This window comes from Wyeomyia smithii, chromosome 3 (assembly GCF_029784165.1).
Source record: "Wyeomyia smithii strain HCP4-BCI-WySm-NY-G18 chromosome 3, ASM2978416v1, whole genome shotgun sequence".
In the NCBI taxonomy this organism is placed as follows: domain Eukaryota; kingdom Metazoa; phylum Arthropoda; class Insecta; order Diptera; family Culicidae; genus Wyeomyia; species Wyeomyia smithii.
In genome coordinates this window covers 191,418,401-191,445,282 of record NC_073696.1, presented here as the reverse complement: position 1 = coordinate 191,445,282, position 26,882 = coordinate 191,418,401, and the positions used below count along the sequence as shown (strand labels likewise).

The 26,882-nt window shown below is 36.9% G+C and overlaps 2 protein-coding genes across 3 annotated transcripts; one reads left to right on the top strand and one right to left on the bottom strand.

Moving 5' to 3' along the window:
- Window positions 1-428: 428 nt before the first annotated feature.
- Window positions 429-26,677, top strand: LOC129728102 (rabankyrin-5). Of its 2 annotated transcripts, none has more exons than XM_055686492.1 (7): window positions 429-600; window positions 873-1,187; window positions 1,248-1,663; window positions 23,271-23,405; window positions 23,471-23,709; window positions 23,766-25,928; window positions 26,164-26,677. In XM_055686492.1, exons 1-7 carry the CDS (start codon window positions 597-599, stop codon window positions 26,294-26,296), a joined length of 3,405 nt encoding a protein of 1,134 aa, XP_055542467.1. In that variant the 5' UTR covers window positions 429-596; the 3' UTR covers window positions 26,297-26,677. The 2 variants fall into 2 exon arrangements, with proteins under 2 accessions (XP_055542467.1, XP_055542466.1); XM_055686491.1 differs by having other exon boundaries at window positions 870-1,187.
- Window positions 3,016-18,045, bottom strand: LOC129728103 (uncharacterized). Its single transcript, XM_055686493.1, has 3 exons — window positions 16,908-18,045; window positions 3,658-3,890; window positions 3,016-3,547 (listed from the first exon to the last, which is right to left on the bottom strand). Exons 1-3 carry the CDS (start codon window positions 16,957-16,959, stop codon window positions 3,335-3,337), a joined length of 498 nt encoding a protein of 165 aa, XP_055542468.1. The 5' UTR covers window positions 16,960-18,045; the 3' UTR covers window positions 3,016-3,334.
- Window positions 26,678-26,882: the final 205 nt, after the last annotated feature.

Sequence of the window (26,882 nt, the reverse complement as noted above, 5' to 3'; positions counted from 1 at the left end):
ATACTCTCCGCCCACCGAAAGATCCGGAATGACCGTCAAAGAGGACAATTTTGAATACTGGTTCTAGAGCGTCTCGGGTTTTTTCTAAAGCCCTTCTTGCTGGACTACTTTACGCGGATTTTTAAAAAAACGTGGTTATTTTTTACGCGGATTTTTGAATTTACGCGGTTTTTTACGCGGATTTTTGAATTAGCGCGGTTTTTTTACGCAAATTTTCGAATAACGCGTTTTTTTTACGAGGTACGTATCCCGCGTAAAAAAAAAAAAACCTGACTGTATTTAATTCATATTTTGTCAAAGACTTTCACGCAAGCGCAAATAGAAACCAAACTTGCATGAAAAGCACCTGTTGCACAATATGTCGACATTCATGTTTGTGTCCCGGCTGAATTGGCAATGAGACAAGTCGACATCCAATGTCAATTGAATTTTGACAGTAATCACAAAAAACGTACTATCGGAAGTGTTTATATCAGTGTAAAAGCACAAGTAATTATTAATAGGAAGTTAAATTCAAAGGAAGAAAGTTATGTACCGTAATTGACTTGATAAAAATACGTTTCTTGAAGAACCAGCGAAAGAAAATCGTCGAAAGTATGGGTGAGTATCAGATTTTAGCTTTACATGAACACAAAACATTCAGTACATGGTATTCATGTATCTAACAACATTCAAACTGTTTGGTTTTAAAGTTTCTATAACAGTATAAGTCAATTTCCTTTCGCAAGCATTCAGCTTTTGTCTAATCAAGCCATTGAGCGAATGCTAAATATATTGGTGATATCACTTATCTCTTCCACCTTTCCAAACTGTGCAACATTTTCCACAGTTGATAGTGATGTGTACATTCAACAAAGATGTTCTTTCAGCAGCCAGTAACGACTCCGTCAAACTGGAGAAGCACCTCAAACTCCTCAAAGAAGAGTACACCAAGTTGCAGAGAAACTATGCTGAGCTGGAAAGAAAATACAGCAAGGCTGCAGCTTCCAGCGATGATCACGATCTGGGCGAATTTAGCAGTTTCGTATCAAGACTTGTGATGACGGTAGCAACTTTATATGGACGTACGACCTACTCGGATATTTCTGTCAAGCTAAAGGACAAAATTATGCCGGCACATAAATTTGTTTTAAACGCACGCAGTGAGGAGTGGCGTGAAGAAGTAATAATCAATCAATCTGAACTAGGTAACAAATAATTCTTATTGGTATTAGTGTAAGTGTAATAGGTGATTTCTTCAATTCTAGATTGGACCGATCTGGACGCCGATGTCGGTTATGCTTTGCTCCGGTGGATCTATACTGATGTAGTAGATTTACAGCATGACTCCCTTGCATTAGATTTGCTCAAGACGTCGCATCGATTCAAGCTACCAGGCCTGATGGGTCTGTGTGAGCGCGCATTGGTTTCTTCGGTTTCCGTTCGTTCCTGCGTAAGATTTTATTGTGTGGCTGAGGAGGTCGGTGCCGCAAACTTGCTTGAGTATTGTTCCGGGCTGATTTCTACCCACTGGGAAGACCTAACGCCCCAAGATTTCGAACATATGTCTGGACCGCTGCTGTATAAGATGCTGAAAAGTAAAACCAAACATCCTCTACATGCTGCGGTCCGCTTACTACGCGAGGATGTAGTTTTCTTGTGTCTGGTAGAGAACGATGGAACGGTGAGTAGATTTGAATTTATTTTGTAATCAATCATTGTTTATTGCAAACGCGCGTAGGAATCGTGAAGTATATATTGTTTTGAAACATTCACAAAGTTTAAAATAAGCACTTGCACACAAACTATTGTAAATAATTGTTGGAAAATGTGCGTAAAGTTTCTGGTAGGTAATCAGTATAAACCAACTTCAAAGATATATTTTTATAAGAAAAAGCAATTTTGATTAATTATGCAATTTTTGTCTTTACCACTTCCGGCTTTCTTGATATGTTGGCGAGTACACAATATGCATGTTTGCATCTACAACAGATGTATTACAATTCCAAAATTGAAAAAAAATTCAACAAAATTTAGATATGTTGGTAAAAATAATTATTTTTTCAGAAAAAAAAATATTAAAAAATACAACTTTGTTTGATAGTCAGCACATCAACGATGTTTTTCAAAGTAAATCAGAAAATCGCGTTTTCAACTGGTTTGCTCTATGATAAAAGTTCAACAACAAATTATTCATCTAGAATGCTCAGATTAGTTGAGTCATTGTGAAAAACATTGATCTAGTTTGTTCGGAACAGTGATAGACAATTACACGCGTACGGATAGGCATACCTGGAAAAATGCTTAGTTTTTATAAGCCAGGTTTTGGACCGAAATTATAGTTTTTCCTCATTGAGTGCCTTTGCAACATTGCCGAAAGCATCAATTGCGAAAAAAAATCAAGGATTTTTTGGAAAATCAGGGGATGTCAGGGATTTTATCAGGGAAATCAAGGAATATCAGGGAAAACTGAAAAATATTCAAGAAAATAAATTTAACCGAGACGCGATTCTGTTTTGAACGACTCTTTAGCGCAAAAGAGGAGATTTTTTAGTTCTGAAAAAAAAATGTAATTTCTCAATTTCAATACCGAGATTCGGCAGAACATTGAATCTACGCATATACTTACATTAGAAAATGTTTGTTCATTTGAAATATATTATTTCGATGCGAGTAAAAGTTTTAAAAGTACTGAAATTTTGAACTATGCGTTTCAAGCGAGAAAGGGAAAACTGAAATAGCTAAACATCAAACTTGGCAGGGAAATATTATAAGAGTTATTATCTAGTATTCTCTAATAATAGCCTCAACAAACGTAGTATTTCGATCCATTCGAGTTCGAAATTTTTTTTATTTCAAGCTTTGCAAAAGCCTTTAAGAATTATTTTTGTACTTGATTAATTAACTGAACAGTTATGTTACTCATACATGCGTATGGATATAAATGTTCCGATCGATTCCTGAGCTTTTGTTTAATATATTTATTGCAGAAATATTCATCAGGCTTTCGGATAATTATTATAAACATTGTAAACATTTTGTATAATAATTCTACAGTCAAATATCACAACATATAAGACGAAATACATTAGCAAAATCTAATAACAATAACTTAACGGCAGGAACGAGAGAGGCCACCGTAATTCAATATAATTTAACACTTTATACCCTAGAGCATGGAAAAACCTGTCTTCTTTTGCAACGAATGCATAAGAAATAAGCGTTTATTTTTTTTTCTGAATATGTTTTTGGCCTATCAACTAATTATTAATGAAGGTAAATAAATTCCAAAACAGCTAACTAAACTAAAAGCTAATGGCTTATTATAACTTTTGCCTTTAAGGCTCCTATTGCGTCAATAGTCGATATTACGTATATATTTCATCACGTTAAATACGAAAATAACAGCCATAGCATCCGTGTGGTAGCTGTTCTTTTCGACTTTCGTGGCCGAGTTACACAGGGAACCCCGACAAAAGCAATACGTGGAATCGTCTATCGTTTGACATCCTTCCTGATAAGGTTCCTCTATGTGATGTTCCTTGGTCCAGTTGCCGTTTTTGTAGATCTGAAATCCGGAAAACCAAATCTCAATACTCATGTCTGTAAAACTCAGCTTATTTTTTTATGGCCTCACTAACCGAAAATATGAGTTTGGGTTGGGTTATTTTTACAAACCTGCTCAGTATTTTTCTGTTGAGCACAGTCACGGCTCACAGTTTCCTGTTCTGCTTTAAGCAGCTGGAGCTTAAAGACCCTCTTCACGCACATCGTTGACCAAGGACAATCAACTGTGTAGTAGTTGGAGTGATCGAATCTGGAACACAGCTGAGTTTTTGTGTTATTGGCGTACCGATTTGGTGGTGCTACTGTACACCGGAAGCATTTTATACCAAGGGCAGTGTTGATTTCTGTGAAAATGCAACAAAAAGAAACATTATGTTTACTTTGCACTGGCTCTTTGATTGCCTGTTTCTTATTTTTTTTACTAAGACGTCTCGATTGATACCCTGGCTTCATATCATCCCGAAAAAGATTCGCACCACGTTTATTTAGATATGTCTACCCATCGTACATGAATAATCATTGCAGATTTAAACGCAATCGAAACGAACTTTGAAGACAAAAAATGTGTCTCGGACCACGTCACGCGTTTTCCCCACTCGGGTTGAATTTGTTCATTCATTCATTCGTCGTATAGTGGAGGCAACATGCAATGCAGTGTAGTGTGCTGTCTAACACCCCCGCCGAAACAATCTCCACAACTGGTAGACTTCTAGACATCTAAGCATGATTCATTCATTTATGCTGGCTGATAAAAACAAACTCATGTCTGCCAAAGCGGCGGAGTCGCTTTAGAAATAGTGCTCATATCTCAGAAACTTTTACTGTTTATTTCGAATCTAGGTTATCTCATATTCTGAACTACTCATAAACTGCAGTGTACTTCAATCGCTTTAAAACCTTGGTGAAGAAATTCTTCGAATGATGTGGAAAATTAATTGTGCGAATTTAAGAATGTTAGTTTTTTTTCTATCCAAAAACAATGCAGGTCCTATGCACACATTGTTCGTTTTTAACCTGAGCTAGGAAACAGTTGATGTACCTTACTTTTTGTCCCAATCTAATTCCACGCGCAATAATATTCTCTGTTGATATAGGTCATAGTGGTTACAGAAAATCTAATTTGGGAGCTGCATACATAATAACGCTGAAATTTTGCGTTTGTTTCAGACACGGCAACGCCCCACTTACTAGCGTTTTAGTGGTCTATTTTTAGAGAAGTATGAGAAATTTGTTTCTTGGTCGAAAAAAAATCTCAATCAAACGCTACAAACAGTTATGAAAAGGGTTTCGATACAACGAACAGATACCTCCACCCAATAAGGATCTAGCCTATATTTGATGAAGCTCTGTGTCGTCCAGTAAGCTTGCATGCTGGGTTCAAGTTCAATGCCCCAAGCAAGGTTGTGGCATGCGAACGGGTTCTGTTTTTAAAAGGCACCAATCGATTGTTCTTTTGCTTCCTGCTCTAAATGTATGCTGTGTCTGGTGTTTCTACAATGAGCATCAGGCGTTACACTGAAAGAATTCTTTCAGAAATATCCACGATCAATTAATTTAATAAAATCTGTCCAATGTATTTAAAATTTCACAGACGAGACGATAGCTTTTAAAATATATCCGGGCCATTTAAAAACAACACAGAAAGTTGAATCGAAATGGTGAAAGTTCGATTATAAATTGATATTTCTGTCGAAGAGCTTCCCGTGCGGCATCTGAAGCGAAGTCATCGCCGTGCTTATCACAGCAGCAGTGAATAAAACTGTCGCCATGACCCACTCAATGTGAAAAAAACAACAAAAAGTGAAAGGCGCATGGCTCCAATTCACTTAGGTATATGCAATGGTGCAATTTTAAGGGTAAGAACCTGTCTACCGCGGAAGTAGATTGAGCATTGAACTTGGAACATGGGATTGAACTAGTGGAAGACGCTCATTGATGTCCTTCGCTACGAAAACCACCGTGTTGTGATCGGACTAGAATATCTTGAAGCAGGTCAGCAGAATATGCGAATGGCGCTTGTTTTTTCGCCCTTGAAATTAACAAATGTCGCTTGTTAATTTTTTTCCGCTATAAAATATCAAAGGATTTCTATGAAATTTTGGTAACATGAGACGAATTTTTCACAGTTTCACTTATATTATTTTGCCCAGACGAGAAAGTGTTTTTTTTACAATACTGCTTTCTATGCTGCATTATATTCATGTACTTACACAGGAGGTGGTTTATTTTTTTTTTTAAATTATCATAATCATTTTGTTTAATATTTGTAAAACAGTACTCAAAAGTCGCATCGTATCAACTTTGTAGGATTTGTTTTTCTGACAAAAAACACATTGCTTTTTCTGGCAAAAAAAAAAACATATAAAAATTTATCAATCAATTGAAATTTTTAGTATCAGGTTCATTTCATTTGATTTTTAAGCGAAGGGTGATGGGGGTCGGGTTCGGGTTTCACAAAAATAAAACTTTCGGGTTCGGGTTTGATCGAAAAAAAAAGTATCGGGTTCGGGTTTCAACCTAAAAAAAATCGGGTACGGGTCGGGTTTCGGGTTTTCAAACCATTTCTAGTTTGTATGTAACTTGAATATTCTATGATAAATTATCAACTTATTATTTTGTGCTACCAACCATAAATCGGAATTGTTAAGATTTGTTTGATGTTTTTTTTTTCGTGTCCGAGATTTTGACAGCAAAAATAAAAACAAAACATTCAAATACAGTACTTCCAGCTGTTAAGTTTTCTTCGTTAGAGTCTAGAGATCTGTTCTAATGAATTATATATCTTAAAAAATACTGAAATACGTATATTTTAAAACGTTTTTTGTAGTGTTGTTTTGAAACAACATTGCGCATTTAGGGGTTGATTGTTAACTTATTGACTATTAACAGAGCTTATCGTAGCAGTCGAGGATGATTTTTGTAGAAAGTAGTTATTAATTTTAATTTTAATAATAGTTAAGAAAATTCCAATGAATCAGGCAAACTTTAATGTAACTAAAGATTTTGGCATAAAATTTAATTTATTATTATTTGATCTGAACATGAACTAGAAACCCCAGCGTTTGTTCGACTTACTTAATCGTTTTGCTTAACCCACTTACATACTTATATATACATGCACAAATTTGCTCTTATTGAGACAATGTCTGTCGATTGTGTCAGTGCCCAGTGGTTTAATTAACTAAAAAATTTCTCTAAAATGTCCATGGGTTGGGAAAGCGAAACTGATAATTTTTGATTATAATATCGTGATTTGAACAATGTGTACTATCCAAAATAAAGCTTAGAGCCGGCGCTTTCTGTGGTTTTACTCAGACATAAAACACGTGTTACACAAGTTTATGACGCACATAAATACATTAGGGGTATTCACGTAGCGCTCGTGCACAAATACCCAACCGTAACTTCTATTACACGTCAATGGAGTTGAACATTTTTACGGCTAGGTAGTTGTTTACATGAATACCCCTATTATGTTTCACACTCCATTCGTCACAGTAGCAATGATTACAAATATATGTCGCTGTTTGTACCAAGAGTCATCGAAAATAAGCGCCTTCCGGAAGTGTTGATAATACTCAATTGTAACAACACACTATGTAAGGATGATGTGATGGAAACGTTACTGGTCCAGTATAGTAGCGGCAGCCTTTTGCACTAGGTTATTATAACCAACTCTGTTTGGATGGCTCTAAGTTGAACAATCGTTGCAATAAAATAGATGGGATGCCTTCCTGAACTGGGTTACAATTGAATGCGAACGTATCCACATTTAATTGCGTTCAAGTAGACGTTCTTCATTAAGATGTCGAAAGACGTGTAGAACAATTTTGGACCAGACTCGCGTAATTTCTAATTGAAATATTCATTTCTTATATGGCATATTGTTTACCATGCCATCAAGTGTGACCTAAGTAATATTTTATTCCTTAACCCTAAGCTCTTAAAAACTGCCGAATTTTGTTTCAACCATCGTCGAAACATTAAATTAAAAAAATACAATTTCGTTCGATTGAATTTTTAACTTATCTCTTTTATATTATACAGGGTGTTAGGAAGCTCACTTAAAATCTCTTAAGAGATGATAGAAGACCCTATTTGATAAAAAAGATCCTTCTACGTATATGGCCAAAATTTAACTACTGCAGAGTTATTCACTTTTTCAGTTTTTGGTTGTGTTTGCCTTTAACGAAGTCTAGCACAAGAAGTGTGATTGCTAGCTCAATTCTGTTGGTTCCGTTGGAAAACTGAGAAAATTTCGTAATCAATAGTGTCTTAAAAACGTCGAATTGGAGAGAAAAAGAACCTTTTAGAAAGCAACAAATGTGAAATCAAATGTTTTTTGAGAACTAAACTGCTATTTTTTCTCTGAAATGTGCGATAAACATGGTTTTTGTCGTTAACTAAATCAAACATTGAAGTTTATTCTAGATGAATTATACTTAGAAACATAAAAAGTGTGAAATATATCTTGGAAAATGAACTAGATCAGCGGTTCTCAACCTGGGGTACGCGTACCCCTAGAGGTACGCGTAAGTCTTCAGGGGGTACGCAAAAAAAAATCAGTAATGCGGACAAAGCAATTTTTCTCTAATACAGTCAAACCTGTTTTATTTGTGAGATTTTTTTGTGCGGTATATGAAAAAGGACCACATCCGACAAGATTTACAGCCATTTAGTTTTTCCGATCCTTGGAATGAATTTCAACGCATTACATAAATGTTGCGTCGAAAAATTACTATTTGAGCCAGTTTTACGTGGGAAAAGTCACGTATTGCTAGCCTGCGAAGGATAGTGGTAGGAAAGATGAGTATGTTCAAAAAACTTACGTTTATAAATCAGATGTTTTAAAATTGTTCTCATAGGCATCCTAAATCAAAATCATCAACTTTCGAGTTATGTTTAACTGAGAATTTTTTTATGCGGTCCCTATCCACCGCATAAAAAAAAAGGATTTTTCAATGATGTTGTGTAAACTTTGTTTTATAGCTGCACGTGAAGTTTCAAATGATTTTTTTTTGTGCGATTTATTTTGTGCGGTCCCTATCCCTCACAAAACAGGTTTAACTGTACTTCATTTGTTGTCCAAACTTGCTCTAGCAATCAAACAAACTATAGTTCAATTTGAAACCTGAACTAGACTACCACAACATGATCTACCACTGCTTTCTCCCACTCTGCGAGAACATTCTAAGCCTGGGGAAAAATTGATTTTGGAAATATCGTCAAGGGATATACGGACAAAAAAGGTTGAGAAACGCTGAATTACCTAAATCCACTTTAAGTGAATCTGAAAATTCATTTTCATCGTCGCGTCACAGATTTAAATGTTCTCAGAACCAGCCGCTACTTACTATAACTTTAATTGCATATTAGATAAGTTGAATTTTATAAACAGTTTTTGTAAATACAGCGTACAAAAAAGACATACATTATATTATTTCCAACCATTTGGCATTTAAGGCATTAATTCGTTTAGCTTATTATTTTCTTTATTTCCTATTTTCATCATAAATTTTTCTATTTTTAATTACACCTTAGGGGTCGTTCCTAAACCACGTGGTCAACCAGAGTGTGGCGTGGGGTTTGTCAAAAGACCTCGCGGGAGGCGGAAGAATTAAAGGGCAAATAACCCCCTCCCCACCTTCCCCTTTCTAACTCAGATTACCTTGGACATAACAAAATTCGAAATTTGTATCAGCCTTACTATTTAAAAAACAAATCCGTTTAAATGGCCACGAAAATCCATTTTTTTTGTGCAAGCTGGCAATTATGTTAGAAAAGGATTTAAAATATATTTTTTCTGATATGGGAGCACGGTTTTCAATTACCGCAATGTATAACCTAACTTTTCTACAGATACAAACCAAGCGAGATTTGTTTTAGGCAAGATGAGCATTAGAAAATGAATTTTCATCCGGTTTACATTTGCAGATAACCAATGAAAAAGTCTATCCCTACGTTCTTCATGTCGATTTCGCTTTGTCTTGTTGGTAAAACATTGATATAAAAAGCTCGCTCTACATTTGTTTTGCTTTATTATAAACCTTGTTTTTTTGCTGCACCTTTCTTACGAGTGCTTTTTAATGCTGCTGAGCCTAGGGAAGTACTACAAACGGTGATCCGTTTTGTTCAACCGAAACACTGAAGCCTCTGACTAATTTTAGCAATCGCTTTTTCGCGATATCGGCGATATTGAAAGCAGGATTCATGTTTATATCTTATCATATTCAACACTCTATTATTAGTTTTTGAACTTCAGTGACATTGTTTGTGAGTTTTTGTGCTTTTCAAATACAGGGTGACAAAAAATAAGTGTATACAAACTTTCGTCCGCTCCTGTACAAATATCAAAACGTATTAGCAATTGCTCTTGATTTATTATTGTTGTATGTGTACTTAAGCGTGTGAGAAGTTAGTTTTTGTGTTCTAGTCGCTACTTATTATTCCGTTTGATAATGTCAAGTAATCGTTTAGCTATTATCACCTTGCATCAGATTACACGGGAGCTTGGCATTGATTGTTCTTTAGTTTCTCGTGCAATCAAGCGATTCAGAGACCTTGATAATGAGGCTGACCGTCCAGGAAGAGGAAGAAAACGCACTGTCAACACTTCTGCAAACCGAAAATTATCAAAAAAAGAGTAGAACGGAATTCCAGGGTCTATATGCGGAAAATTGCCAATCCCAAGTAACAATTTAAGTCGTATTGCATTCTTTTAGCGGTTTTCATGACCAATTTCGCAAAACTGCTTTTAAAACTAGAAATACTATCAGAACCTTCTGATAACCGCTATAAGTTTGCTTTACAGCCAGGTAGCCTGCCCTTGCCAAGCTTATCGAAGCAATCATAAGAATGGCAATAAAACTGCTTTAAAACCACATGGAAAGAGTACCGCATACTATAAGCAGCTGGAATTACCTCTTTAAGAGCGCAATAAGTTTGGTTTCATTATTGCGCTCTGTTACTTGCCACAATAAGTCCAATTCAACTTTTCATTGCTTGACAACAACCGTAATGAGTTGATTTGTTGTGCCGTTCCTGCACACACACCAGAACAGCACACCACTTTTTTATAAGATAATCTCTCGTCGCGGGAGAAATGTTTCATCTGTGTTGGTTATCATCGTGCAATCGATTTTATTTGATGGTGATATTGTAGAAAGATAAGGAATAAAGAGAGGTTTTTGGCAGGTTTTGTTGCTCTCAAGCATATGCGCATGAAATTTCGTCGTGCATTTTGAGAACATAGGCGCTTAAAATTCATGCGCCATTAAAATAGTACGGGCTTACAAAAATGATCTCATTGTTAGCAAAAATGAATTGGATTGTTTCACTCAGTTTTTCAGAAAAAAAATCTACCCGTGTTCTTCAATACAGAGATAGATCAAAATCAACTTTGGATGTTTAATTTATTTGTTAGTCAGACGACGAATCGATTTTCGTTTCAAGATCATAAAAAGGTTAAAAAATATCAATATGGCGCGGTTGGTAATTAGTTGGTATCAATCGTAGCCGCAATAAGCCTAGTTCAATGATATATATGTTGTAAACTGCGGCAAAGGTTGGATGCCTATATTATTAGAGAAAAATTAGGTAAATCCCTGGGGCCTAAACAACTTTATTTTTATGAAAAATCTGACATCACACCGACGATAATGAGGAATCAACGAGCTTTGATCTAAATAGAAAGGTGCACGAAAGATGCAACGATACATACTTTGTTGAATTGAATCGGAATATATATAGTTTGCTTGTCTTTCAGTCACGCGCACGACAAACGAAAGTTACTCAAATTGCCTTTCTCCCAAGCAAACTCTGAAGCTGAGGTACACTAAAGTTTGTTATTTTTTGTGGTTAGCAACGCAAACACTCCTGTTCTGACTACAAGTTACCTTTGCTTTTAGTCCTCCACTCACCTCCTCTCGTCAGGTATGAAGCCAGTCGTAAGAAAATCAAAGCTAACTGAGTCTTAACAAATATTCGACACACGTGTTAAATTAGCACATGGCTATAGGTTCTGATGCAGGAGCATCGACAAAACCGCCAAAAACGTAATAAAAGGCGGAAGGCAATTTTGAGATGTAAGAAAGACTTAGTATCAAAGATATCAAGCATGTAAATGAAATCTTAAGTTAGCCAAACCACTGTCGGTTGATTATGAACGTTATTTTATAGTTACATGTCCAATAAGTTCTGTAATGTCATGGCATTACCATTAAAATTAGGTTGTCGAGTGATGGAATAAGGCAGTACCTGTTGTAGTTCATTGAGGATAGACTATGAAAAAGTCAAGAAAATAATGGGGATTATAAACCTTTTTGCTCGAGAAAATAAGCAGTTTGGTTTTTTTTTTTTCAAAGTGTGTAGCAATTTTCCTATGCATTGAAATTGTAATTTTTTAATAGTACAGCTGTAGTCGAATAGCTGTACTATTGGAAAATTACAATTTCAATGCATAGGAAAATTGCTACACACTTTGAAAAAAAAAAACAAACTGTTTATTTTCTCGAGCAAAAAGGTTCGATAGCAAAAAGTTGTATCAATTACAACCGAAGACGTTAATAACAAACATTTATAAAAAATTGAAGAAAACCGGCTGTAACTCGCCAAAGCCATTTTATGCAAAACATCATATCGAGTTTCAAGTTTAGCTTATGGCGCGTGACAAGCCGCACTTGAAATCTATCCAACTTTCTCCCTATTACTCAAAGCTCTAAAAAAATTTACAAAAATGTTCTCAAGAAGTTGTAATAGTTGATATTTTTAAAAATAGAAACGACATTTAACCTACACAAGACATGCTGCATATATTGTACCCCAAATTAATTCTTTAAGTATACTACGACGTTCAAGATGTACGGAGAAAAGATAATTATTTTGCTGATACGTGAAAATTTTAGCTGTTTCAAAAAAACTTAGAGTATAAGATAAACCCTTTCCCGACGAGTGACATTCAAACTTTGATTCAAGTTCAACAATTATACTTAAGAATTTTCCCAATGAAATTATTCAGTAAGGTACAGATTGATCTATAATTTGCAATACAGTTTGTGTTGATTATGTTCATAGTTGATGAGTAATAAGAGTTTGAAGTTTATTTTTTGAGGTAAAAACTGATTTCTCTCCGCCGGGATCGGGTTAAGCTATTGACCATTATTTTTAAACATTATGTAAAATCTGATCAACAGTTTTGATTTAAGATATTTTGATATATCGACATAAAATTTTCAAAGTTTTAAAAATTAAACATAGGTTTATCTACTATCCTGCAAATGCGCTACAGCATGCCAACTTTTTTTATTTTTTATCAAATAATATTTGTTTACTTATGTAGAAGAAGACGAAAACAAAGAAGTAGACAAAGGTGGTGGTGATGGGATGAGGATTGTTATGTTGTTACGCAACACTATAAAAGGTTTCTGTGATGGAACGCAGATGACAGATGTTTCATGCGCATCATTTATCATGTGTGAAGTTATATCGGAGTATTAGAGAGGGATTTGAACTACCCATCAATGATTAAAATCAATGTTCACAAATGCGCTGCATCTTGCTGCTCTAAAGCATTTTACACACATCTTACGGAGACTGTGACAGAATTCTGCATCACACTAAACCAACTATGCCGCTTTTGTCTCACCTGTATGTATATCATTGCCTGCATATATTTGTTTACAAGTTTGACAGGTTCAAACTGGGCACTTATCACAATTTTATAAGATATTTATCATAGCCAACGAGTAGTTTTTTAGATTATGAATGACCGCATTAAAACTGGTTTCTATGTTGTATGACAGCAAGCTGGAGTGGTTTAATGGGGCAATAGATAGTAATAATAAAACCAATAATAAAGCAAAATCGCATTGACTCTTACCGGTTTTAGTGTAAGTTTTATGAGAGTTTTATTGACAGCTATCAGTGTTCATTACGACTTGCTATTTTTGGCAACGGGTTTAACCGCCATAAAACCGTTGGTAATATTCAATGCTGTGATAAAATCGTTAGAAAACCAAGTAGCTATAGAATTGTTACTTGGGATGAGATAGGCATCAATCGAGAGACGGTTCGGCTAATCGTAAAAAAGGATCTTGGATTCAAGGCCTACAAGTTATGAAAATGTCAATTGCTCACGGAAGAAAACAAAAAAGTACGCCTTCAAAGATGTCGCTTACTTCAGTGTCGGGCCACTGGTCCTGGATGGAAAAAATATCTTCACAGATGAAAAGCTGTTCATTGTTGAACAAGCACATAACCATCAAAATGACAGGAGTTGGTCAACACAAGCTCCAGGTCCATTATTGAACGACGCCAAAATCTACGTTTAGTTGTGGTTTGGGGTGGAATTTGCACCAATGGAATGACACCGTTGGTTTCATTGAACAAGGGGTCAAAAAAAACGAAGAAGTATATTGCCGTGACATATTAGATGCAGTAGTACTTTCCTGGGCTCAGCAGCACTTCGCGGATGATAATTAGACATTTCAGCAGGACTCGGCACCAACGTATAATGCAAGGACACCACAAGAGTGGTATAGTGCCAGTTTTCCAGATGTCATCACTTCTCAAGGAGGGCCACCCTTCTCTCCGGATCTGAATCCAATGGAATACAATGTATGGTCGATTTTAGAGGCCAGGGTTTGTACAAAACGTCACCATTTTTCTCCGTGTTGGGTATTTTCGTCACTGCGACCAATTTTAATCTTGCTAAGTCAGGATAACGTATCACTATTGGAAGTGGTCGTTACAGTCTGGCCAATAGCATTAGTCCAGTGCGGTATTGTACTTTTTATGAAGCGCACAACCGTACTGGGATTTGTTCTCAAGATTTTAGAGGGTTCCAGTAGACTCCTCTCGAAGAACTTATATCTTTTGATAAAAATTGCCGGACATCGGCATAACAGATGTTCCGAGTCTTCTTTTTCCATGCCACATACTCGACATGTATCATCTTGAAGTTTTTTCATAACCTTCAAATGATAACGGCTCGGACAATGTGCTGTTATTAAACCAGTATACGTGCTTAGATATTTTTTTGAAAGATCCAGTATTTTACGAGTCATAGAGACGTTCGGTGTGGAGAAACGCTTCGACTGCCTACCGATGAAGGTGTTTGTCCAGTTGGATTCCACTTTCAGAGTTCCCCATGCTTTTAGTCCCATTCTAAGGGAACAAGCGGATAGACCACAGAAGAGTTCTGGTCCTATGAACTGATGAGACGATCCAAGTCTTGCCAGTTCATCGGCTCTTTCGATCCCATCTATTCCACAGTGACCAGGAACCCAATATAAGTCTACTTGATTATTACAACCCAGTGTTTGGAGTGATTAAACACACTCCTTAAAAACGTCACCATACTTTGGAGTCCCTGAAATAAGCGTTGAAGCGAGAATGGGACAATTTAACATCGAAGGAGCTGCGGCCCATAGCGCATAACTTCGAGGAACGTTTGAGCTTGTGCATTCGTGCAAAAGGGGGCCAATTCGAAACTGGTTAATTTATTCTATTACCCTAACCTCACATTTTCACGTCATATAAAAATTTCCCTAATGCTATCAATAATGAAATAATATCAGCCAAAAAACTTGTATACACTTTTCTATTGTTACCCTGTAACTGAGACAATGGGAAGAACTTTTGCATTGGCGTTGTAATCAATAGTGAAACGAAAACATCTAAATTGTTATTAATATTATATTAATACACAAGTTTTACCCTAGAGCTCAAACTGAAAAAAATATAGCTCTATAACAATTCCTATGAATTTTGATGCCGCTAGCCCCTTTCAGTGACTTAAATAAATTTTCTCGTAAGCCAACATAGAAGCGACGAACCCGGCAAGCAATTACTGTGTGGCTTTTCGACGCACTTCTAACCAAACTAAGGGCACCGAAATTCACAGGAGTGGTTACAAAGCTATAATCTTTTCCGGGCAGCTATTTTGAGCTTGTGGGCAACAGATATTTCTTTTTTCTCAACCAGAGCACTGGTTAACACAGGTGCACTCCAGAAGCTCAAACCGAAAAAAATGAAAGATTATAGCTATTCAATGATTCTTGTGAATTTTGGTGTCCTTAGCAATTACCGTTTTTTCAGAGACATAAATGAGTTTTCTCGTAAACATAACCTTAAAGCGACGAACTCGGCGACCAATTTCTATACGACACTCTCACGTAAGTTGACGCGTTTTGGTAATGGCTGGGGGCACCAAAATTCATTCATTTTTTCCCGGTTTGAGCTTTTGGAACGCATTTTTTTCGTTTTGTCGACCAATGTTATCTTCAAGACAAATATTCAACGTAAATCTAACCAATAAATCAGTGTAGTTTGCCAAAAAATATTCGTTTGCAATAAATATTAAAATGTGAAATTAAAAATGTAGACAGTAGCAAGCGATTCCGAATATTGCTTAAACGGTATTTGATTTTTTTATAGACGTAAAAGCTTAAATCGAAAAATCAATCTCCTAAAAAGTTTTCAAGGGAGCAAAGTTATAACAATATTTCACCGTTAAACCGTTTCAACCTGCCTTAATTTTTATCGCCTCAGTTTTCAAAATCCCATTAAACCCATTCAACCCTCTAGTGCCCAGAGCCGCCTTTAGACACGCTTCAGTTGAACCTCTAAAAAGCTTCAACAAATACTTGAAAAATGTTAATAAAGATTCATAGTGATTTTACCGAGGTCCGTCTGAAAAATAATTACAATAAAATTAAATAATAAATTGGGCACTAGAGGGTTAAGCAGCATAGTTTAGCATACTTTAACGATTAACTTTTTATCAATAACAACATAAAACAATAGTTACAGCACATTGGTATCATATTACGTCAAATATTTTTCTTGCAAAGCAAAAATAGCTTCGTATCGTAGTTCTATTCGAAACAAGGTAGAAAACAAAAGCCGCTAATCTTTCGTTGGCAATATTACCAGTTCCGGGTGTGTTACAGATACGGAGTGGACTTTTAGGCCATTGAACTGAACTGATAGAGGAGAGAAAAACAAGCGAACAAACACATCTATTTTATGCCACATTATCTGTTCTTTGCTGAATTTATAATCATTGATAAATAGAAAACTAGATTAACCGCAATTTAGGTATATACTATTCCACGATAACGCGATTGGTTGTGGTTGAGTCAAATGGCATTTGCTGAGATGTGCAGAATTAAAAAAGTTCGAAATCCTATTGAGGCGTATTGTTAATTAACATTTATTTACAAAATCGTGACAAAATCATAAACTGCTAAACTGTTTCTTGAGTTCTTTTCTTGGTTTTCAGAACCCGAATTGTTTCAACACTCTTTCTCTCTTGGACCTCCCAACTGGTTTGTCTGTTCCAGGAAAATTTTAATAATTACCTATAACAAGCAGAAGAAGCGCTGTGGTTAGTACAACAGTTTGCTTTTCCATTGCAAATATTTCAGCTAGACAGGCAAAGAATTGTGCGAAACGAATCAGCCCGTTGCACTCAACCACGAGACGGCAGATCCGCCACTGCCAATCTCACTTTCCCGGTTTTGTTCCCGTTAGTTACCGACAAGTGGTGGATGCTACTCATAAAAAAAATCTCCCGGGGTCCCTCAAGAACTCGCGCCTTCATAAGAACAGATGAGAAGGTTTTTAATTAGCAACGTTTCGCTCACACACACGTTTTTCATAAGCAATTTAGCAAGTCCATATTTAAGTCATTATTTTCTTCCACACACGAAACGCTATCACGTAAACAGTTAATTTAAAATCGCAGCATTTAAAATTTTGTCTATCGACATTCAACAGCACATATGTATAAAGCCGAGCACTTTGGCGTGACTTTTGCTTCTTCTTCTTTTGTCGTCGTTTGCTTGATTAACGATTTTTATTACACTACACCCAAAACAGTGGCTTTCTCTTGAGCCGTCATCCCGTCCGTTTGTTGGGTATTCAGCCAACCGTTTGTGAAAACTTTCCTCTACGAACTTTGTTTCGAGGTCGACTTTCTTTGGACGATGCACCTCCGCGTTCTATTTTGTTATTGTCCGTATTTCTATGAAAAATCTCTACCTGCAAATTTGTACAGTTTATCAGCTTTATTGTATCACTGCACTACAACATAAAACAATCTGAATCGTTGCAATTTTCCGTGTCGAGTAATGCTGGGTTAGTACGATGAACTAATCGAGATGCGATCGAGATTAATTATAACGGCATTGGTTGCATTGTGTTGAACTGAACTGAACTGAACGCAACATTAACAGCGATCCCGCACTTTATTAGCAAAACTCATCGTCGGCTCACGACTGCCACAGATGGAAGCGTTTATTAAGAACACGTGGGTGTGAGAGCCGTCCTGCCCTGAGTGAGTGGTCGGAGAATCAATTTTCGAGGAAGGATTTGGTCGTAGCTCTAGTCGCGACGTCGGCTCTTGCACAGACGTTTTTTTTATATACTTTCGTTGTTGTTATCACGTCGGACGTTTGGTTCGCACTGAAACGCGTACGACTGCCTACAAGCCGGTCCGGTCAAGTAAGAGGAAACAACACTCGGAACTGAAAGTTGCAATGACGGCTTACTCCACGCTATGAGGCATCGCAAACATATACACATAACAAGAAACAAGATGCATAAAGCGAATAAAACCGCATTACGCGAGAAAACCAGTTGAGAGAAAATGGAATATGTAAAGTGAAAAACAAAAATTATGGAGCTTGCCGTATATTCACGGTCCACTCTAGCGCAGTCTACCCTTGCGGAAGTATCCATTGATCAGCTGAGCAGTCTTTGTCTGGCTACCTTTTGCTATATCAAAATTAAACACACCTAACTAATCTTGCTTTTTTTGTCAGTTCAAATTCAATTTAGGAAACATTTAAAAGAAGGATAATGATTCTGGAAAGTGAATCATTAACATTAGGATGACTCCTAAAAAAAAACCTTCGTTCACGAGTTTTAGTCATTGTAATTCATCAACTTTCAAATTGAATCATTAGTGACGTTTGTTAATTAAGCAATGACTGATATAATTTATGGTTCGATCTGGCAGGTATCGATACTAGGAATGGGTGCCACCAATCAAAGATTACTCAACGCTAATCGCGGCCAATAACACCCTCGTATGGCTTAATTGAGATTCTAAAATAAGTTTTTTTTTGTTTAGCCAATGTGGTTGCATGACGCTCTCATGCAGTGGTGAGTATTGCTGTGCAACGAAAGTATACGAATCATCATCTGAGATTTGGTGTTCTGTTTTCTGGTGGTCGTACACTCTGAAAAATCAAATCATCAAAAAACTTTTTCACGGAATTGTACCGTACAGTGCGTGAGAATTCCGTTCATCACTCGCTTTTCACTTGGAAGTCATTTTTTCCATAACAAAACACACTTCACGAAAAATATCCTTCAGCAAAGCGCTGCTAAAGTATCGGTGAAAATATTTTTCTAAAATTGTTTTTTTGCTATGGAAAAATATAACTTCCAAGTGAAAAGTGAGCGATGAATGGAACCCTCACGGTGAATGGACACTGTACGGTAATTGTCTTTTATTTTACCATCTCGCGATAATTTGTGAATTGTTGTAGTTTTCAAAACATTTCAAAGCATAGGCGTAGTCAAAGAGAGGAGATATACCTCTCCTTCCAATTTTGACGTAGGACTACGTCATTGCTATCTATACTAGATTACATTTTGTAAAATTAAAAATAAAATAGGCAAACGTTGCGTCAGATTTCAAACGATTATAGCAAGCGAACGACTTAATGCGTCTTAGTCATTTATGTGTCGGTGGATAAATAAAGTGTGTGACAATTGTTTGATATAATGTTTAACATTGTTGCTTTACTGCTTAATGGTGTAAATAGGTGAAAAGATCAAGCTTTCCCATACATATCCCTCGCTATTGCCTTGCATCCCGAGCACGGATAACAATAACATGGACGGAATAAATTCCACTGCCTACATATGCTGACTCAACAAAGTGTTTTGTTTCGTTTCTCTTTCTCGAGAATGTGTGGCCACGCCTTCAACGCAAAAATCTACACTCAACTCGATACAAAAGACTGCGTGTAGAAAATTCAGCTTCATTCTTATTCGTCACACGGTAGCGAGTGGAGTATGGCTGTTAAAGGTTCGCGGCATTAGGAAACGAGAGCTGCGTACGAGTCAATATTCAGGCACTGCGGAACACCTTACTTTTATTTTGCATACGATAGCAACATCGTATGCTGCAGGGTATTTTTCTAGCACAACTACTGGAGGGCAGAGTAAATTTGCTCTCAAATTTATTATGTGCCGTCAAGCAAAATATTTCATGCTACCGGTGGTGCGATCATCAGCGTTCTGTGGCACACATTTTGATTTGAAAATTTAGTTCTTTTCAGAACTATTATTGCTTGAAGATAAGAGTTATGAGAACTACACACTTAGATTTTATCACCGAGTGCGGTAAAATAAATTGCAACTTCCATCCTGCGAGCGAGTTGGTAACCTAAAAAATTGATTGGAGAAAGAATTATTCATTTTCTTCAAATATTCTTTGCAGCAAAAAAAACGAGATTTGAGAAAAAATAGTGTATACTCACTAGAGTGGCCATATTTTATACGGCCGTTTTTGAAACTAACGATCTTAATGAGCGCCGGGCTGAAAAAATTTCCTTTTGACCTCTACAATAAGCCACGAAAGTTTGAAGTTGATCAGAGTTTATTCAATGGACAAACAAAGCGCTTATATTTTAGAAATCGATTTACACTGTAAAAAATCGACACGTTACAGCTAAGTGGATTCCACTTACTTTTACATTTATACTTTTACATTACATTTCATATCTACGTGGAATACACTTGCGATTCAGTTCACAGCACAAAATCAAGTGTCTTACACTTTGGTTTGCCATGTCATGCATACCAAAACTAAGTATTTTATACTCAGATTTTAACGCTTATCCACGTCAAGTGCCAAAACACGTTAAAATACCGTGGATTTCAATAAAAATCGATATGGGTCGACATAATAGAATGATTAGGTTAGTTTATTGACATTCATATGTATAGAGCATTAGGGATTAGCGTGCGATTTATTTTCAGTGTACATGAAAACTGTACTGAATTTTTTCCTTTTTTTAACATATATCTCTCGATAAATGTATTTAAATACATATGTATTTTTATAAAACAGTAATATTATTATCCTAATTTAAGTTTAAAATAACCTATAGCTTAGAATCACGTAGAAAACTCATAACTTGATTAATACATTGGATAGCATTCGTACATCCGAAAAACACCTGAATGTGAAGTTAGACTATAAAAAGGGACATGCCTCGAATGCAATTTATGATCAATGATCAAAGCAAATATATTTTCAGGCATTAAATGTTTTTGTCATGAATTTTGCGTGTGATAAGTGAAAAAGGGTCGCTTCACAACCAAGAAATGTGAATGCTAACTCCAAGAGCTCTTGATAATCGCCGCGAACTTGATTGCATAAAATTGCTTGATTTGATTGCAATCTTCATCGACCAATTTTGAACGTACTTCTGGATCATTGAAGCTGTGAATGAATTGATTGGCTGTGGATGAGTTGATTTCGTTTGATGCTCTTGTAAAACGGTTGCAGAAAGGTGTTTATACGATGCTTTTGCCCTGTAATAGTGTAATCGCTCCTATATTTATCTCAGTACCTATATTCACCTCATCACGCCCTTTTTATCAATTCATCGTCAAATTTTACTATATTTTCAACGTAAAACTTTCAACCACTCGACAGAATCGAAAAGCAAATAGTTATACTTTCAAAATTTGTAAAAATTTGACGGTAAATTGGACAAATGAGAGAAATAAAATGAATATAAGTGCACCTAGCTGTTGAGATAAACAATGGAGCGATTACCCTATATTTTGTATAAAAGTTCATAGATATGACGAGAACAAGAACTATTAGTAAGTTTTCGAAACTTTTCCGAAATATTCCAACCCACTAGCGTATTATGAACTTCTTGATTTTTTTGCCGGAGCTCAAATCAATTTTAAGCGCGCCCAAAAACTGCTGTTCCATCGTAAGTCAAAAAAATTACAATGCGATCAACATGAGACCTACCGACTATGTTTGATAAAATTCACCATCCTAGTGAATTTAGATCACTAGTGCTGAACTGTTTCATAGAATAATAATACTAACATTAAATCCATACAAAAACTTCTTAATAATTTTGCTTCACCAATCCGATTGTGACGGTTCACTTCACGCAATTGCTGCAATGAAGTACGATTGAGGCAAACACTGAATGGCAGCTTCAAATTCTCTAACGAATATAAGAGGTTATTTATTTATTACGTAACGTACTCAGAAAAAGGGGATGTTCAACGAAGAGTTTCATTGCGCGAGGCCCCCATGCGAAGCCCCCATTCGGAGGTATTCAAAATTGCTAAAATTTAGCGTTACGTAATATGTGAATGTCCCTAATGATATGGTTTAATAATTAGAGAGTATTTCGACGCAAAATATACAACTATTGTAGAAACAAAGGCAAACAACTTCAAAAAGAGATAAAAAACAGCCGTTCTTATGAGAATCTATTTTTTCTAAATATAAGCGTTTTGTGGGTCCATTAAATGAACTCGGATCAACTTCAAATTTTTATGGCTTATTCTTCGAGTAAAAAGGAAACTTTTTCCGCCCGGCGCTCATCGAAATCGCATGATGTTACAAAAATGGCCACTCTAATACTCACTCAATATTTTAGTTAATCTGAACTTTGCAGATTTCTCCATAATAATAATCAGACGCAAAACGTGCTCCTTTTATTTCTACACCGAAACACGAAAAAAACTGTTAGTGAAGCACTCGTTATTTTGAAAGTTCAGTTTTTCGGAATCTCGGTAAGAGTTTTTTTGTTCGACGAAATCTCGGTTAAATGATGGCAGGATTCCGAGATTCGGTATTTTAGTTTACTGAACTCGGAAATTTTCGGTTTTACGGATTTTTTTCGGTAAAAAAATTTACGGTATTCCGGTAAACAATTACGGTTTCCGATTTCTCAGTAATTTTCTTACTGAACAACGGTAAACTAAAATGTTTTCAGGTAATTCGGTATTTTACTTTACCGAAAAAACATTACGCAGTTAAGTGTGTACTACTAGTGTGAAATGTTCATGTATTTCTCAATAATAATTTTTACAATAACGACCAGGCCGAAGATAAACGGTAGTATTACCTATAAACAGTTTATCGCAGCTATATATAATCCTCATTTCAAGAATTTTCACTGCTGAATTGAGTAATTTTCCGGTTCAGTTGTTCTCGAACACCGTTATCGGTCCACTATCAATAAAGCAAAATATTTAATCTAAAAATCATTGTAAATTTCGCATCAGGAAAGCACAAACTTTCTTCTGGTACTTATGTAAATCACTCAGTAGTATCTAAGGTATTTTGTTTCGTTTCTCGAGACTGCGTGGCCACGCCTTCATTGAAAAAATCTAAACTCAACTCGATACAAAAGACTGCGTTTAGAAAATTCAACTTCATTCGTGTTCTTAACAAGATAGCAAGTGCAGCCCAGTTCGATACACGGTGTATAACAGGCGTAGTGAAATATGTTAAACAAGAGTGAAAATCAATATTTATATTTGTCCTACGTCACTATTTAATACAACCCCTAGGGATGTATACCTTGTAGTATTTGTCGTTATTACAGAGTTTTTGTGAATTATTTCATGCATCCCACTAAGAAATTTTTTCTGATTTTCAGCTAACTGAGATTGTGAATAGTTTGTCTCCACAAGGTCAACTACCATTGGGACTAGCTCTGATGGGCCGAAGCACAGCTATAGCGCAGACCCTACTTGAAACCGGAGGGGCCGACATAAATGCCTTTACTTCGGATGTAAGTTTAGCTGATTGAATGATACCAAAAAAAGTTTTTTTTGTTAACATATGCTGCTTCGAAAGGGTTGCACGCTTCTGGTGGATTCGGTTAGACGAGGAGACGGCTTTGCAGCTCAGTTTCTGCTTGACAAAGGCTGTAACGTTGATATGATAACGCGTGATACATCGGATACTGCACTGCATTTGGTTTGCACGTACGCGGAAAAAAGTACTGATTCGGAAACATTCCGGGATATGCTGAGTGTTGGTAGACAACTACTAAAATGGCGTGCTGATCCAAATATGCAGAATATGAAGGGATAGTGAGTATAAATGAGTATCACATTCAGTTTTTATACAGACTTCCATGTTCCAACAGCACACCTCTTCACATTGCCATCACTTCTCAGAATATCGATATGATCGACGAGCTGCTCAGTGATGGTGTATTGAATGTAGATACTAACATTTGCACGTTGGATGAAAAATGTGCCTTGCAGTTTGCCCTGATGCCTCCTCATACGGATGGTCCACCATTCGATCTAGCACGGCGATTGTTGGAGAAAGGAGCGAGACCTAATACAGTAAATTCGGAAACTGGAGACAGTCTACTTCATTCTCTATCCAAACACAAATTTGAGGACGCTGCTGTCTTTTTGGCAGACTATGCAAACTTAAACCATATTAACAAAGCGGGTCTGACTCCGCTGCATGTAGCGGCTATGAATGGACTATCCAACTTAATTAGTGCGCTTCTAGAGAAAGGAGCTTCACCAAACCTCCAATCGGGGGTTGCAGAACTCAAAACTGCTCTACATTATGCAGTAGAGTCGAACAGTGTGGAGGTTATAATGGCATTCATTGAACACAAAAATGCATCCGCAGAGTCATTCGAAGCTATTGATTTCAACTTGAAAAATGCTCTTGGTGACTCACCATTGAGTCTGGCTCTTGCTCTCGGTTACAATGAATTAGTACCTCTGCTGATAAAGGGTGGTGCAGACGTGAATGCTAGGAATGGACAAGATATGACCTTATTACACCAAGCAATTTTAAAAGAGGATTCAGACACGGCAGTTTTTTTACTCAACCAAGGGGCAGATATGAATGCATTGACTGCAGATCAAGAATCTCCCCTTCAGCTCGCTATCCATTGTCGTTTGGTGGATGTAGTTGATGCATTATGCACTCGCGGCGTCTCATTGAGTTCGCCAGATAATAAAGGAGATTGTCCCCTCTGGTCGGCATTGGAATCGGAGCAGTTTGACATCGCTTCTGTACTTGTTCGGCATGGTGTTGATACTGACTGTTGGGGGACAGGTCCAGAAGGTTGCCTACAAAGCCTCTTGCATCGTGCTATCGATGAGAACAAAGAACAGGCTGCACAGTTTCTTATCAGAAGTGGTTGCGATTTGGATTCACCGAGGCAACCAGGACCACAAGGCCAAGGTGGCGATGAAGCGAAAGATAAAGCTTCTCCTTTGCATTTATGTTGTCAGTGGGGGCTGCGGAACGTTCTTCACACTCTAATTGATCACGGAGCTAATGTGAATGCTGTTGATTGCGACCTCAAAACGCCATTGCATGTTGCAATAGAAAATCAACACGAAGAAATAATCGGCATTTTATTGTGCCACCCAGGAATCGATTTAAAAATTCGCGATAAATCGGGTAACACACCTTTTGCAGCGGCTTTGCAAGTAAGAAACAATAAAGCCGCACAGAACATCTTGGAGCGACTTCCAAACGCCGCTGAACAAATGGACCAAAGAGGCCGAAATTTTTTGCATTTGGCTATAATGAAAGACGATCTGGAGTCTGTCTTGTTTCTGCTTTCGATACACGTGGACGTCAACTCCAGAGTACACGATGTCAATCAAACGCCACCGTTGCATTTGGCCGCTGCTTCAGAAAAAGAGATGTTAATTCGAAATCTTATTTTAGCGGGAGCTCGACTAAATGATCGGGATGCGACACAAAAAACAGCCCTGCACATTGCCTCAGAACGAGGTACAGTGGCCGCTGTGTCAGCTTTACTCCAAAACGGTGCTGATTTCGATGCCGTTGATGGCGATGGTAACAATGCACTGCACATTGCCGTCCGTGAGGGTCATATATCCGTGGTACGTGAGCTTCTTACTGAATCCGAGCTGAATGCAGAAGCTGTTAACTTGAAAGGGAGAAATCCCTTGCACGAGCTTTGTCGCAGTGGGAAGGACAACACTGCTGCCAGCATTTTAGAACTGTTTCTCGAGTGCATGCCCAAATATCCTATTAATGCTCCGGATTTGCAAGGTAACACGTCCCTTCTGCTAGCCTATATGAGAGGGCAAGCTCAGTTATGCAGAATTTTGGTTAAAAACGGTGCTTGCCTTGGAGCTGAGAACAAAGAGGGGTTGACCATTTTTAATTATAAACTTGCTACCAATCAGCTGCTCCATCGGTTGCTAGATGAACTGCCTCAAGAATCGCCATGGGCAACCTCGGAGCTCTGCCAAGAGTGTGGAACCAAATTTACTCTCACAATGCGGAAACATCACTGGTGAGTACTTTCGGATTTTGAGATATCATAACATCATTTCATTGCTAACCAACTTTATTTTACATTTCGGTCCAAATGACCAATGTAATTAGAATTTGTGAATCAAAATTGCGAATAGTAATTTCTATCTAATTTCTTCTTATCGAAATGTAGAATAAAAGAAAAGTACAACCTTTTTTCCATCCCACTCTATAGTGACAATCACTAATATATTTTATAAACATACTCTTAACAGTCGCCATTGTGGGCGGATTTTGTGTAGCCGCTGTTCGAATAACGATGTACCGATTATTAAGTTTGGCATCAACAAACCCGTTCGAGTGTGTTGCGTCTGCTTCGAGGTTTTGCAGGTAGGCAGCGGAGCGTAAGTTTTACGTATTATACATGGGTTTTCAAAAACCATGTACGTACAAATATACCTACTGTACGATATATGTACCTTTGCTTATTTTCGCAACCAGTGCATGCCATAGGCGATTAGTCTATCGCCATTTTGGCGTTCTACAAAAGTTTATATTCGTTCGCATTCGGTTTCAGCAATACCGTCTATTCTTAACCAAGTTATAACACATTCAGAATTTTGTTTTTATTTGTGTTTCTTGTCGACGATCTAACACGATCTAGCACATAGTTGTGTACGTCGAAATGACCACGTAATAATCAAATCTTCATATATTATGACGAAAATGTTCACAAATTCTCGGATTATACCGACAGTTATAAATACAATCTCGAATAAAATACATAAAGCGTTCGAATTTCTTCAGGTGTAAATATCACATTGTAATTTTAGTATACCTCTCATTTGATATAGCGCTAAAAATTTAGAGTATCGATCCATTGGACTCCACAATTGATTGTCAAACAGCAAATATGCAAGATGACGATTACCTATATACGTTCGGATTTTATACGCACGAATTTTTCGTATCGAAAACAAAACAATAACAGGTT

What these genes read in the sequence shown, in the direction of transcription:
- LOC129728102 (XM_055686491.1), top strand. An exon ending in TAAATGCCTTTACTTCGGAT is followed by an intron (nt 23,406 to 23,470) that starts GTAAGTTTAGCT and finishes CTGCTTCGAAAG; the next exon opens with GGTTGCACGCTTCTGGTGGA. An exon ending in ATGCAGAATATGAAGGGATA is followed by an intron (nt 23,710 to 23,765) that starts GTGAGTATAAAT and finishes ATGTTCCAACAG; the next exon opens with CACACCTCTTCACATTGCCA.
- LOC129728103 (XM_055686493.1), bottom strand. Translation starts at nt 16,959, where the DNA reads ATGGAAAAGCAAACTGTTGTACTAACCACAGCGCTTCTTCTGCTTGTT. An exon ending in GCTTCTTCTGCTTGTTATAG is followed by an intron (nt 3,891 to 16,907) that starts GTAATTATTAAA and finishes GCATTTTCACAG; the next exon opens with AAATCAACACTGCCCTTGGT. An exon ending in AACAGAAAAATACTGAGCAG is followed by an intron (nt 3,548 to 3,657) that starts GTTTGTAAAAAT and finishes TCCGGATTTCAG; the next exon opens with ATCTACAAAAACGGCAACTG.